The sequence below is a fragment of the Hyperoodon ampullatus genome (genome assembly GCF_949752795.1).
Source record: "Hyperoodon ampullatus genome assembly, chromosome: 19".
In the NCBI taxonomy this organism is placed as follows: Eukaryota; Metazoa; Chordata; class Mammalia; order Artiodactyla; family Ziphiidae; genus Hyperoodon; species Hyperoodon ampullatus.
The window spans coordinates 19528249-19544713 of record NC_136932.1 but is presented as its reverse complement, the minus strand read 5'-3'; the positions used below and the strand labels follow the sequence as shown (position 1 = coordinate 19544713).

The 16465-nt window shown below is 53.2% G+C and overlaps 1 protein-coding gene across 1 annotated transcript in view; it reads left to right on the top strand.

Annotated features, from left to right (window-relative positions):
- TMEM104 (transmembrane protein 104) overlaps nt 1–16465 on the top strand; it is a gene marked incomplete at its 3' end in the record, with an annotated part of 54382 nt that overhangs the window by 453 nt on the left and 37464 nt on the right. Inside the window, exons 2-5 of the mRNA XM_079724958.1 lie at nt 7396–7517; nt 10772–10853; nt 11323–11419; nt 12445–12525. Coding sequence (XP_079581084.1) covers nt 7396–7517; nt 10772–10853; nt 11323–11419; nt 12445–12525 — 382 coding nt within the window. The remainder of the gene's footprint in view (nt 1–7395; nt 7518–10771; nt 10854–11322; nt 11420–12444; nt 12526–16465) is intronic.

Below are 16465 nucleotides of genomic sequence, written 5' to 3'. Positions count from 1 at the left end.
AAGAGGCGGAGAAAGCATACGGAGACCTTCAATTGCCGTTGGGTGGAGTCTGTAACTAGGACAACTAGAATGATTGATTTCTCACTGTCTTGGGTCTGCTTTACCCCCACCCCTCTCACGTACACTCAGTTTATCTTCTTTGTGTAATATAAGATTGGTCATGGTTACATCACGGAATCCTCTTGCTCGGATGAGTAGCTGGAGGACTGAAATAATCAAATGTTTGATTCATGTTGCTACCAAGTATCCCAGAGAAAGGCAGCACTGCCTTAAGTAGCAAGAGGCCTCTTTCTAGAAAGTACTTAACCTTCAACAGCTGCCCTGCTCTGCACTTGTCTGGGGATCCATGCTCTGTTTCTGCCAGCTTCATAGACTCTAGAGCTGTGGTGTGATGCATAAGGAAGCACCTCTGAGAACAGCTGGCAAAACCCCTCACACTAGGGTCCTCCTGCTGGGTCTGTGCCATTTGTGTGTGGCTCCAAGGGAGCCTCTTACACCTCAATAATTTATCAGGGAAGTCTTTCTTTCTTTTTTTTTTAAATAAATGTATTTATTTTTGGCTGCGTTGGGTCTTCGTTGCTGTGCACGGGCTTTCTCTAGTGGTGGTGAGCGGGAGCTACTCTTCGTTGCGGTGCACGGGCTTCTCACTGCGGTGGCTTCTCTTGTTGCAGAGCACGGGCTTCAGGCGCATGGGCTTCAGTAGTTGTGGCTTGAGGGCTCTAGAGCACAGGCTCAGTAGTTGTGGTGCACGGGCTTAGTTGCTCGGCGGCATGTGGGATCCTCCCGGACCAGGGCTCGAACCCGTGTCCCCTGCATTAGCAGGCGGATTCTTAACCACTGCACCACCAGGGTAGCCCCGGGGCAGTCTTTCGTGAACCTTGGAATGAATCAGGTCATGCCCCTCTCATTAGTGGAATTGCGTAACAGCTCACAGCCTCCTCTTGGTATCAGCAACGACATGTCCACACTGTCCATGAAAGTCACCACGGTTCTTGTGTCAACTTACAACATCTGTAAGCCTAGAGGCGAGGAAATGAGTTATTTCTGTAGCTGAGTGTTGGGAAGGAAAACCTTTGATTTGCCCACTTTTCTCGTGCCTCCAGCTGTTCAGTAATCATTTTACATGTCAGCATGTGCCCACAGGAAATGGAGTAGTGAGACCTAAAAGTCTCAGTGGGTTCTGCTTTTTTTTAAATTTTTTCCTCCATTTCCTATGTGTTTTGTCTGAGGCATGTGTTCAAGGGCCGACTCTGGGCACTGGCGGTAAACAACTGCTCATATTCTCTTATCCTGCCGGTGAAGAGAGAGGCAGGGGGAAGGTGGATGGTGCTGAGGATGAGGTGGCGTTAACCAGGATTAGTGGTCTCGGTTTGAGCCGAGAACACACCTTCTGCCTGAGGTTTCCTTAACTCTGCCATCCTGCGAGAATGGTCCTTGATCCCCTGTGAGACCAGGAGAAGGGTGTGGGGTGCACCACCCACTGAGCCCAGAGAGGCTGCGGAATGGACTTCACCGCAGATTCTGCTCAGCACGACGTGGGGGGGACCTGCTCTGCCTGCCTTGGGAGACCGTGACCCTGAGCGGTGCATCAGCCCATGACCCGGTCATTCCCAGCACCAAGCCTCTCCCTACCTCTGCAGTGCCCTGTTGTGAGTTCTTGCCCCTCCTGGGTGTCAGGGGTGTTTGCCTTAGCCTGCATTCTTCTGCATAAACTGTGTGTAATGGGCAGACGAGCCTCACAGGGGACTCGGATGACAAACCCTCTCAAGGATAGTGCTGGATGCAGGAGCATGGTTTAGGCCCATGCATCCCCCCCATAAGTGATCTCAGAACAGGCGTGTCTGTTTCCCCATTTATGGGGACCACGAGTGGCTCGGGACTGAAGGGATCGTGTGATCAAAATAGAGGAAGAGGGTCACTGCCTACGTAAGGATAACTGCTGATGCTGCCTTCTGCCGGCCGGTCTCGCGGAAGATCGATGCGGGTGCTTTCGAAGGAAAGAGGGCTTGTCTCCTGGCCTGAAACCCTAGTTGTTGCTTCCGCATCTCTGCCACCTTCTGTTTCCTTTGACAACTGTCGTTGGGGAAGCCGTTGAAAGATGCCCGTGACCCCTGCCTCATGCACACCTGTGGGTGAGGCCGCGGGAACGCTGCACTGAACCCCCTCGAGCACAGGGGAGCGGGTCAGCCACCCCCAAGGGACAGGGACTGTGCCTTCTCCACTTCAGCCACAAAGGAAGAATCCAGAACAGGAGGAAGCTCGGTTTGCATAGCCTTCTTTATTGAGACCACAGCAGGGCTCTATTTCACCACTTTTGGTCATGCCTCCCTGGAGGCTGTCCCCACAGAACTGTCACCTAACAAGCAGAAGACCAATTCACTCCCCCGTTTCCATCTGCTTCACAACTGCCTTCCACCCGGCCTGTGGCTCAGCTTAGGTTTGCTTCCTGTGTCGTGCTCTCCTCCTTGGGATTGGTCCCTACTGATCCCCGTTACTGGAAGTAAGGAGGGTTTCACTCTGGCCAGGAAGGTGGAGAAGCCGTATGTTTCCCTGTGGGATTCCCTGCAGCACCACCAGGCCCGGAGTGCTTGCCTCAGAACTAAAAAAGAGCAACAACCCAAGACAAGTGTGATGACTCATTTCTGCTCCTAACTGCCAATAGTTGACCCCTAATTAACTTCCTTGTCAAGTTTGTAAAGGGTCTGTTTCACTGAGGTTTATTTGAAGTTTCCATTGGGAGTGTGTTTATTTCGCTGCATCTTTATCAGCGGTGGTTCTCAACTGGTGGCAGTCTTGCCTCCCAGGGGACATTTGGCAATGTCTGGTAGACGTTGTGACCATCGCAACACAAGGTCAAGGTGGGGGGTACTGGAATCTAGTGGGTACAGCCCAGGGATGCTGCTAAACGTCCTACAATCCACAGAACAGGCCCACAGCGAAGAGTGGTCTGGCCCCAAATGTCAGCAGCACTCAGGCTGAGAAACACTGCTTGACAGTAGACCCTTGACTTTTACATCCCAAGACCTTCAGGCATCCCTGAATTCACAAATGCTTCTTGTACTACTTAATTTCCCCATAAAACTTTTTTTTTTTTGGCCGCGCCCCGCGGCTTGCGGGAACTTAGTTCCCTGACCGGGGATCGAACCCGTGCCCCATGCAGTGAAAGCGCAGAGTCTTAACCACTGGACCGCCAGGGAAGTCCCATCCCCATAAAACTTTTGGCTGAGAACCATCACTTTCTTAGGCCTCTTTGCTTTCTCTTTTTTTTTTTAAATTTATATATTTATTTATTTATTTTTGCTGTGTTGGGTCTTCATTTCTGTGTGAGGGCTTTCTCTAGTTGTGGCGAGCGGGGGCCACTCTTCATCGCGGTGCGTGGGCCTCTCATTGTCACAGCCTCTCATGTTGCGGAGCACAGGCTCCGGACGCGCAGGCTCAAGAGCTGTGGCTCACAGGCCCAGTTGCTCCGCGGCATGTGGGATCTTCCCGGACCAGGGCACAAACCCATGTCCCCTGCATCGGCAGGCGGACTCTCAACCACTGCGCCACCAGGGAAGCCCACCAGGGCTGTTTTCCGTAAAGAAATAAGGTTCTGCCCTTCAAAGTGTTAGAGCTTATAAAAGCAATACGCAGAGAACAAAGCTGCCGGGAGATCAGACGTTAGATCATTGACCAGGGCCTGGTCTCTTAGCGTCCTGCTTACAACCCTGCCTGTGACGTTGAACTCCCTGTCCCGTGCGCCAGGGCCCGGGAGTCTGCCTGCAGCCATGCTGGCCTCAGAGTCCCTGAAACACCCCTCTCCCTCGCCCACCTTAGGCCTTCCTACCTGCCAGTGTCTTCCCTGGCCCTTTGCCTAGGTGGTTCCTGCTCGGCCTTCAGGTCCCGGCTTGAATGTCACCACGAGGCCGTCCTCTACTTGAAGGGCTGACCCACTGTTCTTTGTCGCGGAGGCCCTTCTTTCCTTCAAAACGCTTCTCTGAGGCGGTAATCATCGTTTGTTTTCTTGTCTGTGTCCTCCTGTCCGTCTTGCTCGCTGTCATTCTCTGGGCTCCGAGCACAGGGCCAGGACCGTGGAAGGCTCTTGGTAACTGTGGAGTAAGTGAGCAAACGAGCCCACACCTGGATGTACCCGCCTCAGAGCGCCGGTGCTTGAAGTTAAACCCAACAAAAGTCAAAGTTTGTAGACGTTCCCATTTGTGAAAAGTCAATTCAGAAGGCCAGCTGTCACCCTCACATTTATTCTCATAACATCACCCTGGGCCAAGACTCCTGGCAGGGCAACCACATCATGGTTTTGTGATCCAATCAGGAGATAGAGGAAGACGATTCAAACTTGTCTTAATCCTTCTGGGATCTGCCTGGGGGATCAGAGTGAGACCGTGACGTTTAAAAGGGGACGAAGACTGTCAGGTTCACGGCAGAGAGGACCTGAGCCAGAGCCGTTGAGGACCCCCATATGGAAGCTGTGTGCCAGGCACCCCGAGAAATGCAGAGCCTCAGATTTAATAGTGGGGAAAAGATAAACACATCAACATCAAAAACCCAAACTAGGGCGTAAGAAGTGTTCTTGCTCCAGGGCTTTGAGAGAGGGAGCAAGATGGGTGTGGGAGACTGGGAAGGGCTTTATGGTGGGACAAACGTTTGAATGGGCCCCTCATGGTGGGCGGGAGTTGAGGGGCTGGGTGGGAGGCACAAGGGCGTGGTGCCCTGTGTCAAGTGTACATGGGCCCTGGGCAGAGCTGTTTCCTCTCTACAGGACGCCCTCCCGTTTGTCCAGCACTCACACGGCCAGTCAGCACCTGCCCGGAATCCTGTCCCTCCCTGTCAAGGGCCCCAGAATGGTAGCTGATGCTTCCCTATCTCTGTTTCGTCTTGTTTTTTAGATCTGACTGAGGCTGGTCTGAGAATGGGCCCTAATTTGTGTGTTTCTGATTCAGAATGTGGCACATGGTTATCTTGGAAAAAAATTTAAATACAGAAAAGTGTGTATTTCTCAGAAAGGGGAAGTGAAAACGAGCGATGGATAGGTGTTTCTGGTGTTTGTCTTCTCATGACCAGAAACAAGTGGTAAAGCAAACTGTAAGTTAGCCAATTTAGTGGAGTACAGGGAGACCAGTTAGGAACCTACTGTCATAGGCCAGGCCAGAAATGGTTCACTTGAATTGTAAATGGAATAGGAGCCAGAGGCACCCACAAAAGACTCTTCAAAAATAAAACCACTAGCACTGGGATATGGAGGGGAAATGGGGAGCTGAGGCCACGCTGGGGTGTCCAGGTGGAGGTGACCAGCAGGCAGTTGGATTTGAGGTCTGCAGAAAGGCTTGCACTAAGAGAAATACAGTCCGCCATGATGGTTAAAGCCTTGGGATTGAATGATGTTGCTGAGGAAAAGAAACGTAGAGAGAAAAAGAGACCGCTAACGTCAGAAGTGCAAGAAAGATTAAGTCTAAGAAAGCCGTTGGATTTGGCAAATAGGAGGTCATTGGTGATTTTTAAGAATGCAGTTTCAAAAGAGTTCTGGGGATGGAAACCACAAACTACAGGAAGTTGGAAATGAAGGCAGAGGATATAGGTTGCTCCTTCAAGGAGTCGGGTTGAGGGAAAGTGAGAGGGCAACGTTTTAAAGGTGTCGAGAGCGTTCGCAGTCAGAGGGGAAGAGAGCTAGGAGGAGGAGAGGATTCCAGAAAGAGCTGAGCCCAGCTCAGGTGCAGGGCTGAGCCTGTCAGGGAAGAGGAAGCACCCGTGCTCCCCCAGACATGGGGAGGGGGGCAGAGGGGATGCCGATACTGACTTCTGAGCTCGGAAGGAGCGAGGCTTGGGGAGCGTGTGTCAGATGGTCTCCGTCCCCTCCATAACGTTGGAGGTGCAGCCTTCATCTGGGAGAGATGGGAGCCGTGGGTCTGGGACTTGGAGATTGAGGTTTGGAGCCTTTACGTGCGTGGGAAATACTCGCAAGTCCACAGGGAGGAGTAAAGAAAATCTGTTGCTGCCGGCCCGCAGGTGAAGAGACCATCTGTTAGGGGACTCATGGTTAGAATGTTTTTTAAATTCCAGGAGCCTTTAGCAGCTTCCTATTAGGGAGTCGAGGAAGCGGGTGCCGGGTCGTCTCTGAGGCTGGGGACCGGAGAGGTTAGAACGGGGAAGGTGTGGGGAGCTCGGGGCAGTGTGAGCTTTGAGCAACCGGCCGATTGTCAGTGAGGCCACCGTGGAGGTGGTGGCCAGGGTAGGGAGGGTTTGGGGGAACTGGACATCATGATGAGGACAAAGGCGGGTCAGTGGGAGTGCACAGGGTTGTAGGCGGCAGGGGCTTCAGGTCAGAAAAAGGGATTTCATGATCGAGAGCCCGAGATGGGAATAATTGTAATTAGCTGAGCTAGAGTCAAGTTGGTGTGAGTTAAGTCAGGGTGGCTGGTGGCTCAGTGGTTGGGAGTCCGCCTGCCGATTCAGGGGACACGGGTTCGTGCCCCGGTCCGGGAAGATCCCACATGCCGCGGAGCAGCTGGGCCTGTGAGCCATGGCCGCTGAGCCTGTGCGTCCGGAGCCTGTGCTCTGCAACGGGAGAGGCCACAAGGCCACAACAGTGAGAGGCCTGCGTACGGAAAAAAAAAAAACAAAAAACCCTGAAGTCAGTGACCCAGCAATTCCACTGGGAGGTTGGTTGCCAGGGGAGAGGGGGAGGGGCTGCCGGTGAGTAGGGGGTTTCTCTGTGGGGTAATGAAATGGAATTAGATGGTGATGCTGGTTGCAGAACTTGTGAATATACTGAAAGGCTGTGTACTTTAAAAGGATGAATTTTATGGCATGTGAATTATCTTTTTTTCTTTTAATCCCTGAAGTTAGTACAGGGAAGAGGGCAGGAAAAGGGAAGCAGCGTGAACGTCGACGTCCCAAAGGGCATTGGCAAGAATGGGCGGAGAGGAGGATTGGGTCACGTGCTCAGTGGCCTTGGAAAAGTGGGAGTTTTTTGGGGGCGTCAGCACTATGGGTTGATCCGTGTGCCGGGTACCCCAGACGTGCTGGCCCGTCCTCAGGAAACCTGCAGTCCGGTTGAGCACAGAGCTGTCATCTGAGACACGGCTCTGAACAGTATGCACGATGAGGTGATGGGGCTGATGACAGCCGAAGTGGAGAATCACACCCATCACCAGAGACATTTTGAAAAGACTGATGGAAGCCGGGGCCTCAGTCTTCCAGGTGTTCACGTTTGGCTCCCAGCAGCCGGCTGCGGATCCCGCCTCCCTGGAACCTGGGTGGAGCCCTCCCTGCTTACCCGCTCGCCTGCCTAAGGCCTCCTGGCCTCCACGGTTTTGCCGTTGCCCAGGGTCACCCTTGGGAGCCGTTCGGGGGTGAGGCTCGTTAATTTCTGGGCTCGAATGTCACCTCTCTTGCTTCCAGGTCGGACTGGTGTATATGTTTAACCTCATCGTGGGCACTGGTGCGCTCACCATGCCCAAGGCCTTTGCCACGGCTGGGTGGCTTGTCAGCCTGGTCCTGCTGGTGTTCCTGGGCTTCATGAGGTAAGAGGCCACCCCCGGGGGGCTGGGGGCAGAGCTGGGGGAGTCTACCCAGGAAGTCCGAGCTCTCTCCATCAGTGTGGGGGAAGACGTCTGTGGGGAGGGAGTCCTAACAGGTGCCCGGAGCCAGGAAAGGAGGCCCAGAGGTCTCAGGGGCTCGCTCTGATGGAGCGGTTCTCCAATCCCAATCACTGAGAAGTGAAGACCTCCAGTTGGGCTGTGGGGTGTCTCACCGTGGTGCTCGTGTGTCTCTTACCCAGCTGCTTTGCCTCCGCTGTTGTACCTTTCTTAATGTTACCATCGACGTTTGTTCCCTGAGAAAGTCCCACCTAACCACAGAAGAGAATCTCACGAATGTTTCAGGAGATAACGGGAAATCAGTTTGGAATTTAGAATTTGTCTAAGATAGTTCCACAGAGTCAGCGATAAACGCGCAGTTAGGTGTTAATCTCGCCTGGCTTTGTCCTCGGCAGCAAATAGGAGGCCAGCGCCTGCCTCAGCCTTCAGGGGCGCCCGCACCTTGCGCAGGTGTGTGGGACTCACCTGGGATCCACCAGCTGGTGCTTCTACGGACGGCTCCTCGGGGATCTCACAGGCAGGTGCCCCAGGCTAGGAAGGGATTTAGGACTGAGCGTTTCCAGCGCCCTCAAGCTGGTAGGAATCCGAAAGCTGCAAAAAAAGAGGGGGGAGGGAACGCCTGGAACCACCCCTAAGGGGCGCCATCCCCTAGAGAAGCAGCAGCAGGCCCTGTTCTTCGGTGCTTGGGGTTCTGCTGCACTGCACGGAGAAGAGATCCCCGCCCTCGCAGACTTACCTCTCTTCTCCAGGGAGACGGACAATCAGTAGTGAAGATAACAAGTGTAGAGCACGTTAGGCGATGAGTGATAAGGGGAAACGTACAGTGAGGTGAGGGGTTCAGGAGCCTGGGGTGGCCACGGTTTGAAGTAGGTGGTCCGTGGCCATGGAGGGCAGCAGACTGGAAGGACGAAGGAGGGGGCACTAGTGGAGGAATGAAACAGTTTAGTAGCTGAAGTGAGTTAAGACCTAGAGCAGGCTGCACAGGATGGGAAAACACCCGTGTTTTTCAGTTTCTCCCCACGTTTTCTTCTGGGGGGTTTTGCAGCCAGCCTCGAGGGACTGTTGGCTCATTACATACTGCGAGCCCTGGTGACCGAGAGCCCCAGAAGTCCTTGTCTTTCTGTGACCCTGCAGTCCCCTTCAAAGAACCTTCAGTGCAGGCAGCCACCTGAACGGGAAGTGATTTTTGGGGGCCCACAGCTAGGGGCCACCACGCCCCAACCCCGCTCAACCCATCTGCGTTCAGACATGGCTTTGTGCAGCCTGGAGAAGCCTCTTTATGCCTTAAGATTGATTTTAGTTTTACTTCCCAAAAGAAGGGGAAATCTAAAGCCCTTAAAACGGTCACTTAGGCAAGGTAGTGAGAAACCTTTCTAGGAGGTGCTGCGGTGGCCGGAGTGGGAGTTTCAGAGACGGCTGCCCCACCCGTACGGAGATGGAGTGGGTGTGGGTTAACCTCTGTGTCGTTCCTCCCCCTGCAGCCACCTGACTGCTGGGCCAGGCAGCCAGCCTGCAGCAGGTGACAGCGCCCGAGGCAGGGGCTTGGGGTCGAGTCTGGCGGCAGAGCCTGCCGGGTGGCTTCAAGAAACAGGGAGATGCATGTTCCATCCCGGGTCGTTTCAGCAAGGACGGAGTCATTCCTCAGGTTTTATCAGCAGGAAAGCGGCCCTCCCTGTACTACCGGCTGCTGAGGAGAGCCCTCCCCCTGTCATCCGTGTCTCTCCCGTTTCCTTAAGTAAAGACGATTTTTCACTCTAGTCTGACTTCTCAGCAAACGTCTGGTGCCACCTCCCAATTTCCCTTTTGATTCGGACCAGATTATTAGGAAATTAGAATGTGAACGTATTTTAATTTATTAATATGTTTTAATTTATTAAATATATTAATTTATTGGTATATTTTAACTTATTAATACGTTGTTTATTGGGACTTCCCTGGTGGCGCAGTGGTTAAGACTCCGCACTCACAATGCAGGGGACCCGGGTTTGATCCCTGGTCAGGGGACTAGATCCCACATGCATGCCACAACTAAGAGTTCGCCTGCCACAACTAAGGAGCCCACGAGCTGCAACTAAGGAGCCCACCTGCTGCAACGAAGACCCAGCGCAACCAAAATAATTAATTAATTAATATTTTAAAAAATACATTATGCACTAATATATTGTAGTTTATTTTAATAACTAATATTGAAGTAACAGTTATTTTAATACTAACCAGATTATTAGGAAAGTAAAGGTACCCCCCCAAAAAAGAAGAGGATGATTCCAGAGCCAAGTGTCCTTTTCAATTATTATTTTTTTTAAATTAATTTATTTTATTTTTGGCTGCATTGGGTCTTCGTTGCTGCGTGCGGGTTTTCTCTAGTTGCGGTGAGCAGGGGCTACTCTTCGTTGTGGTGCGTGGGCTTCTCATTGTGGTGGCTTCTCTTTTTTTGGAGCATGGGCTCTAGACGCGTGGGCTCAGTAGTTGTGGCTCGCGGGCTCTAGAGCACAGGCTCAGTAGTTGTGGTGCACGGGTTTAGCTGCTCCGCGGCATGTGGGACCTTCCCGGACCAGGACTTGAACCCGTGTCCCCTGCATTGGCAGGCGGATTCTTAACCACTGCGCCACCAGGGAAGTCCCCCTTTTCAATTACATCCACACCTGTGCTCCGTCCATTAGTGTGTGTAGCTGGGGCTTGACCGCTTGGCTAGCGAGGAGAGCTGAGAGCTGCCTGCTGCCCCTCCCAGAAGCTCTGCAAGGGCCCCCTTGTGGAGCAGCCTCCTCTTCCCAGCTTAGAGCATGACCTGGTGTCCGTCCTCCCACCTCTCCCACCTGTGCCCCCCGACAGGCCCCTTCTGGGGAGCAGTACCTCCTTGGCCCCCCAGGCGAAGGAGCACCTCTCCCCCAGGCTCACTCTCTCTCCTTCCCGTCAGCTTATTTCACACCCTTCTTTCCAGTGCCCTGGAAATACATTCTAAATATAGACAGACGTCAGGGAGACCATGAGAGGCACCACGTATTCACACATGCTTTTTTATCAGGTCAGACCCATCTCAGAAGTTGCCATCCCTTCCTCAGGAGAGAGAATGCTTTGGGCTTACTGGTCGGGTCAGGTCTTAAATGGCTTTTCCTTTTATTTTGTACCTTCCCCAAACTCCTCCCCGCCTTTCGCAGTTAACACGTGGCCTTCCCTTGCAGTTTTGTGACAACTACCTTTGTGGTGGAGGCCATGGCGGCAGCCAACGCTCAGCTCCGCTGGAAGAGAATGGAAACCCATCAGGTGTGTGTGCTGCTCTTGGCTCCTGGCAGTGCCCCCAGGCAGTCGTGTGCAAGGAGGTGGCCCTCAGCAGCCAGTCCTCTCCCTCCCGACACCTGGAGGGCTCCTGACCACAGCGCTGCTCCAGGACCCCAGCCCAGAGCTGAAGCTCACAGCCTCGTCAGCTTACAGAACAAACTGCAGTCTCTGCTCTTTTAACGTCCCCTTGTTGGTCCCTCCTACCCCCAGCCTTGAGCTGGCTCAGTCATTCTGAACCTTTGTACCCAGGAACTGTGCCGCAGCTTCTCCCTCCCAGTGTGTCTGACCCTCTAATGTGACAGCAGGGAAGTGTTGAAAGCTTCCTAATCAGACACCTTCTAGAAGGAAATTACAAAGGAAGCAGGCTCTCCATTGGCTGCCCCAGGGGTTTGCTGTAGAGCTTTGTGCCCTCTGTTTCCTCGTTTGTTCTCATCCTCCCCGTCCCCCGCCCCAGGAGGAGGAAGACGATGACTCCTCCACGGCCTCCGACAGTGATGTTCTCACCCGGGACAACGACGAGCGGGCAGAGAAACGGCCCATCCTGTCTGTGCGTAAGTCTTGGGGCTCTGGGCCTGCCCGTGCTTCCCTCTGGTCCGCGGGCTTTCCCTTACTCGTGGAGAGGGCCCGGGGGACTCCCTACAGAGACGCTCTGGCATTTACCACCTGAGGGTTGAGCCGAGGAAGGCACCGTGGAACAGTAGAGCACAGCACCGGCCCTGCTGTCTCCACTGCTAACTGGCGTGTGCAGCTTGGGGAGGGCCCTTCACCTCGGCCCCTGGAAGCTCAAGGAAATGTCAGGTCTCTGACTTCTGTCCTTCCTCCTATCCCAACACACACACACACTCACACACACGCGCACACATGCCCTCATGCACACACTCATACACACGCACATACTCACACCACACTCGCACATGCACACACGTGCGCACGCACACGCTCACACACGCTCGTACGCTCACACACAGTCTCTCAGACACAGTCTCGCTAACACATACACTCACAGATACTCTCACACACTCACACACAGTCAACCACACACCCACACTCATGCACACACCCACACACAACTCACACGTGCACACACACGCTCACACACTCTCACACACACTCAACCACACACCCACACCCACACACGCACACACTCCAGTTGCACCAGGGTGAAGCATCCCAGCCTTCCCTCTCACCCCACAGTGAGCACCCCTGGGATCCCTTTCTATAGACGATTTATTTATTTACTTATTTATATATTTATTTACTTATTTAATTTAGTCTGTTTATTTATGGCCGTGCTGCATGGCATGCAGGATCTTAGTTCCCCAACCAGGGATCAAACCCACACCCCCTGCAGTGCAAGTGTGGAGTCCTAACCACTGGACCGCCAGGGAAGTCCCTCTAGATATTTCAAAATGTTTCAAGCAGGAAACATTAGGAAAACCTTTCCTCAAGAGTTCGAACCCGTTGGGATGTCATTATTCTGGAGAATTCAGTGAACTCAGCACCCCTTCTAAGAGCTTTTCCTCATGAGAAAAAAAAAAACAAAAAACCCACTTCCTCTTTCTTCTTGGCTCCACAGAGAGGCACGGATCCCCGAACCTTTTTGAGATCACAGACCGGGTGGAGATGGGGCAGATGGCCTCCATGTTCTTCAGTAAAGGTGGGAGTGCTTTCTCCAGGCGGGGCAAGGGCAGGCGGAGAGCTGGAGCCTTCCTGGGGGCCGGGGCAGCCGGAGCGGGGGTTCCGCCTCAACTAGGGACGGGGCAGGCGAGGGGGAGGGGCAGATCCTCAACCTGCAAAACCGCCTTGCTGAGAGGCCTGACCCACTTCAGGGTGTTTTCCTGGATTCCTCCCCGTTCATCAGCGCATCAGGAATAAAGCAGCAGTTACTTAGTGACTACAGCTCATACAGGTTGAGGGTCCCAAGCAGCTTTCCAAGGAAGGAAGCCAGTGGAGGCAGCTGGCGGTTCTGTGCCTCTTGCTTGATTACTTCTGACTTGTCTTCTCTTTTCTTCTGGACTGTTCTATTTAGGACAGGACAGAGCAACCACCTTGTGACAGTAGGGTGTGTGTGTGTGTGTCTGTCTGTCTGTCTGTCTGTGTGTGTCTGTGTGTCTTCCTGGTGGCCAGCAGAGGGAACTAGGAGCCCACGCTCAGGACTGCTGTCTGGACTCTGTGCATCTAATCCTGACAGTAGAGTTGTGTGTGTGTGTGTCTGTGTGTCTGTCTGTGTGTCTTCCTGGTAGCCAGCAGAGGGCGCTAGGAGCCCACGCTCAGGACTGCTGTCTGGATTCTGTGCATCTAATCCTGACAGTAGAGTTGTGTGTGTCTGTGTCTGTGTCTGTGTGTCTGTCTGTGTGTCTTCCTGGTGGCCAGCAGAGGGCGCTAGGAGCCCACGCTCAGGACTGCTGTCTGGACTCTGCGCATCTAATCGTGACCTCTCCGCGTGCTCCACCTGCGGCTTGGTGGGGTTGGAAGATTAGCACCCAGCTCAGGTGCTGCCTTGTTGGTTCCAGCAACAGTAGCTTAAACCTCTGTTCCAAATCTTGTTCTTTTGGAAGATGAGCTATTTCGGGTTTAGTTTTGTAAAATGTTCGATCTTTCACAGAAAGTCAGACACATCTCAAAAAATCCTTGACCTTTCAGTTACCTTGGGAGATTTTGTGCCCCTTTGTCAAAGCCCCTCTTTGCAGAGGGGAGCGTCTCCCTTGGTTCTTTCCTGTCTTGTATGTGGCCGCACTAAGTTAGAGCCGAGAGAGATTGTGGAAACTAGAATCTAGAATATTTTCAATGGCTTCTTAGGACATCCGGTGGTCCGTTTATCACCATGGTGTGATGTGACAGAAGATCCTGATTGAGGTTGCCTCGGGGTCTGCCTCCCTCTGTCTTCCCCACCAGACTAGCCTCACTGAGGGTTCTCAGAATTTATCAAAACCAGATTGGGGGCTTCCCTGGTGGCGCAGTGGTTAAGAATCTGCCTGCCAATGCAGGGGACATGGGTTTGAGCCCTGGTCCGGGAAGATTCCACATGCCGCGGAGCAACTAAGCCCGTGCGCCACAACTACTGAGCCTGTGCTCTAGAGCCCACAAGCCACAACTACTGAGCCCGTGTGCCACAACTACTGAAGCCCGTGTGCCTAGAGCCCATGCTCCGCAACAAGAGAAGCCACCACAGTGAGAGGCCCATGTACCACAATGAAGAGTAGCCCCCACTCGCCGCAATTAGAGAAAGCCTGCGCGCAGCAACAAAAACCCAACACAGCTAAAAACAAATAAATAAAAATGAATATATTTATTTTAAAAAACCAGATTGGGGCTTCCCTGGTGGTGCAGTAGTCGAGAGTCCGCCTGCCGATGCAGGGGACGCAGGTTCGTGCCCCGGTCCGGGAAGATCCCACATGCCGCGGAGCGGCTGGGCCTGTGAGCCATGGCCGCTGAGCCTGCGCGTCCAGAGCCTGTGCTCCGCAACGGGAGAGGCCGCAACAGTGAGAGGCCCGCGTACCACAAAAAAAAAAACAAAACCAGATTGGTTGTGTCTGGCCCACTTCTGTGCTTTTCTTTTGTTCCATTTCTATCTCTCCCCATCTCATTAGACTCAGATCAGAGAGGCAAGCCTTTCCTTCTGGCTGCTGCACAGCCTCCTCCCAAATGCAAGCTTCTGAAATAAAATGCACGTTGGAGGGGGGACACATACCTCTTAAACGTCCTTCCTAATTTTCATGTTTCACATCCGCCCTGATTTCTTTAAGAATTCTAGGAACTTGTGGTTTTGTTTTGTTTTTTAATTTATTTATTTAATTTATTTATTTTTGGCTGTGTTGGGTCTTCATTTCTACATGCAGGCTTTCTCTAGTTGTGGCGAGCGGGGGCTACTCTTAGTTGCGGTGCGTGGGCTTCTCATTGCGGTGGCTTCTCTTGTTGTGGAGCACGGGCTCTAGGCGCACGGGCTCAGTAGTTGTGGCTCGCAGGCTCTAGAGCGCAGGCTCAGTAGTTGTGGCGCATGGGCTTAGTTGCTCCGCGGCATGTGGGGTCTTCCCGGACCAGGGCTCGAACCCGTGTCCCCTGCATTGGCAGGAGGATTCTTAACCCCTGCGCCACCAGGGAAGCCCTGGTTTTGTTTTGTCTTTGTGTGTGTGTGTGTGTGTGTGCCCCACAGACTAGACTCCTAGTTTACCCAAATCTGATAGAAAATAAACACGTTCGTACAAGAGCAGCTCAGACTTAAAGGATGCTCTCTTCCCACCTGCTCCCGGGTTTCTCAAGCTCGCCACTATAGCTGTGTGGCTGGGTCCTTCTTCATTGCAGGGCCTGCCCTGTGTGTTGTAGGATGTTGAGTAGCATCCCTGGCTTCTACCCACTAGTCGTCGATAGCACTGCCCAGTCGTGACAATCAAAAATGTCCTCAGACTTTGCCAAATGTCCCCAGTAGGGGGTGGGGGGCAAAATCACCTCCAGGTGAGACCACTGCTCGGCTCTATCGTAATTCATAGACCGTCACCTTCACCTTTGGGAGGGCTGCGACACTCCACACAAGGCTCCCTTGGGGTCCAGACTCAGTCCTTGTAATAAGAAATGCCAGTCCTGGTCATTGCTGTCCTCAAGGAAGTTCATTGATCCTCCCACTTTGTGTCTCGTAATGAAATTTATTGATCAGGGAGGGCCAGTGACAGTTTTATAAACAGCGGACATGAGTCCACGGCAGGTGGAGAAAAGGCTGGGAGTGGGGAGGGGCGGTGCCTCCCTGCAGGAGCGAGGGCTCGGAGCCTGGGGGTGAGTGGCAGCTACCCCAGGGGCCACGGAGCTTGGACATCCAGGTTCTTTCAAGAACAATATCTTCCGAGTCTTTTCCACCTAGGCTCCTAGGAGCAGAGTCGACCTCAACTAGCCCAGGAGTGACATGTCCCTGGCTTTACCCCGGGACCTAGAGGCTCATCTGAGCCACCTGGAGTAGAAGGGAACTGTCACTTCATTTTTCTTTCTGTTCTCGGAGAATCCAGCAGCTTAAGATCGGTGAAACCAAAAACAAGCAATCAGTCTGAATGGGAGTTTGAGACTGGCCTTCTGGGGCCACGACCCTGAGGTTGTAGGGCCCGGATGCTTTTTTCAGCACTTTTACGCCTGATCTTTGTAGCTGGAATCACGTATGGAATTTAGCACTGGCTGAATTCTTCTCACTGCACAGGATTAGAGACGGTCGGGGACTTGCCAGGGTCAGGAGAAGAGGCTGATGGGATGAAGACCAGAGCCTGAGTCCCCGCCTGCTAGTCCAGGCCCCTCCTGGAGGGAGAGGGGACCAAGGTTTGCCTCTGCAGAGGGAGCTTCGACGTCCCGTCCCTTCCAAAGGCAGCATCCTCCCCTGCAGACGCTTCCTGTAAGGAGGGAAGTGAGCCGTCCCACTCCTGCCACTCTCTCCCTCCCCAGCGCACCCAGGCCACCCTTCTTCCTCTTGGGTGCTTGGTGATGGGCCACATTCAGAATGAGGCACTTGGTCTTTGGAAATCAAGGGCTTTTCACCCTCCTGATTTCAGCTTCCGGAGCTGGGCCACTTTCTGTTCTCTTCTTTTCAATCCCTCAGTCTTTCATCTTAGAGCCCTGTGTGC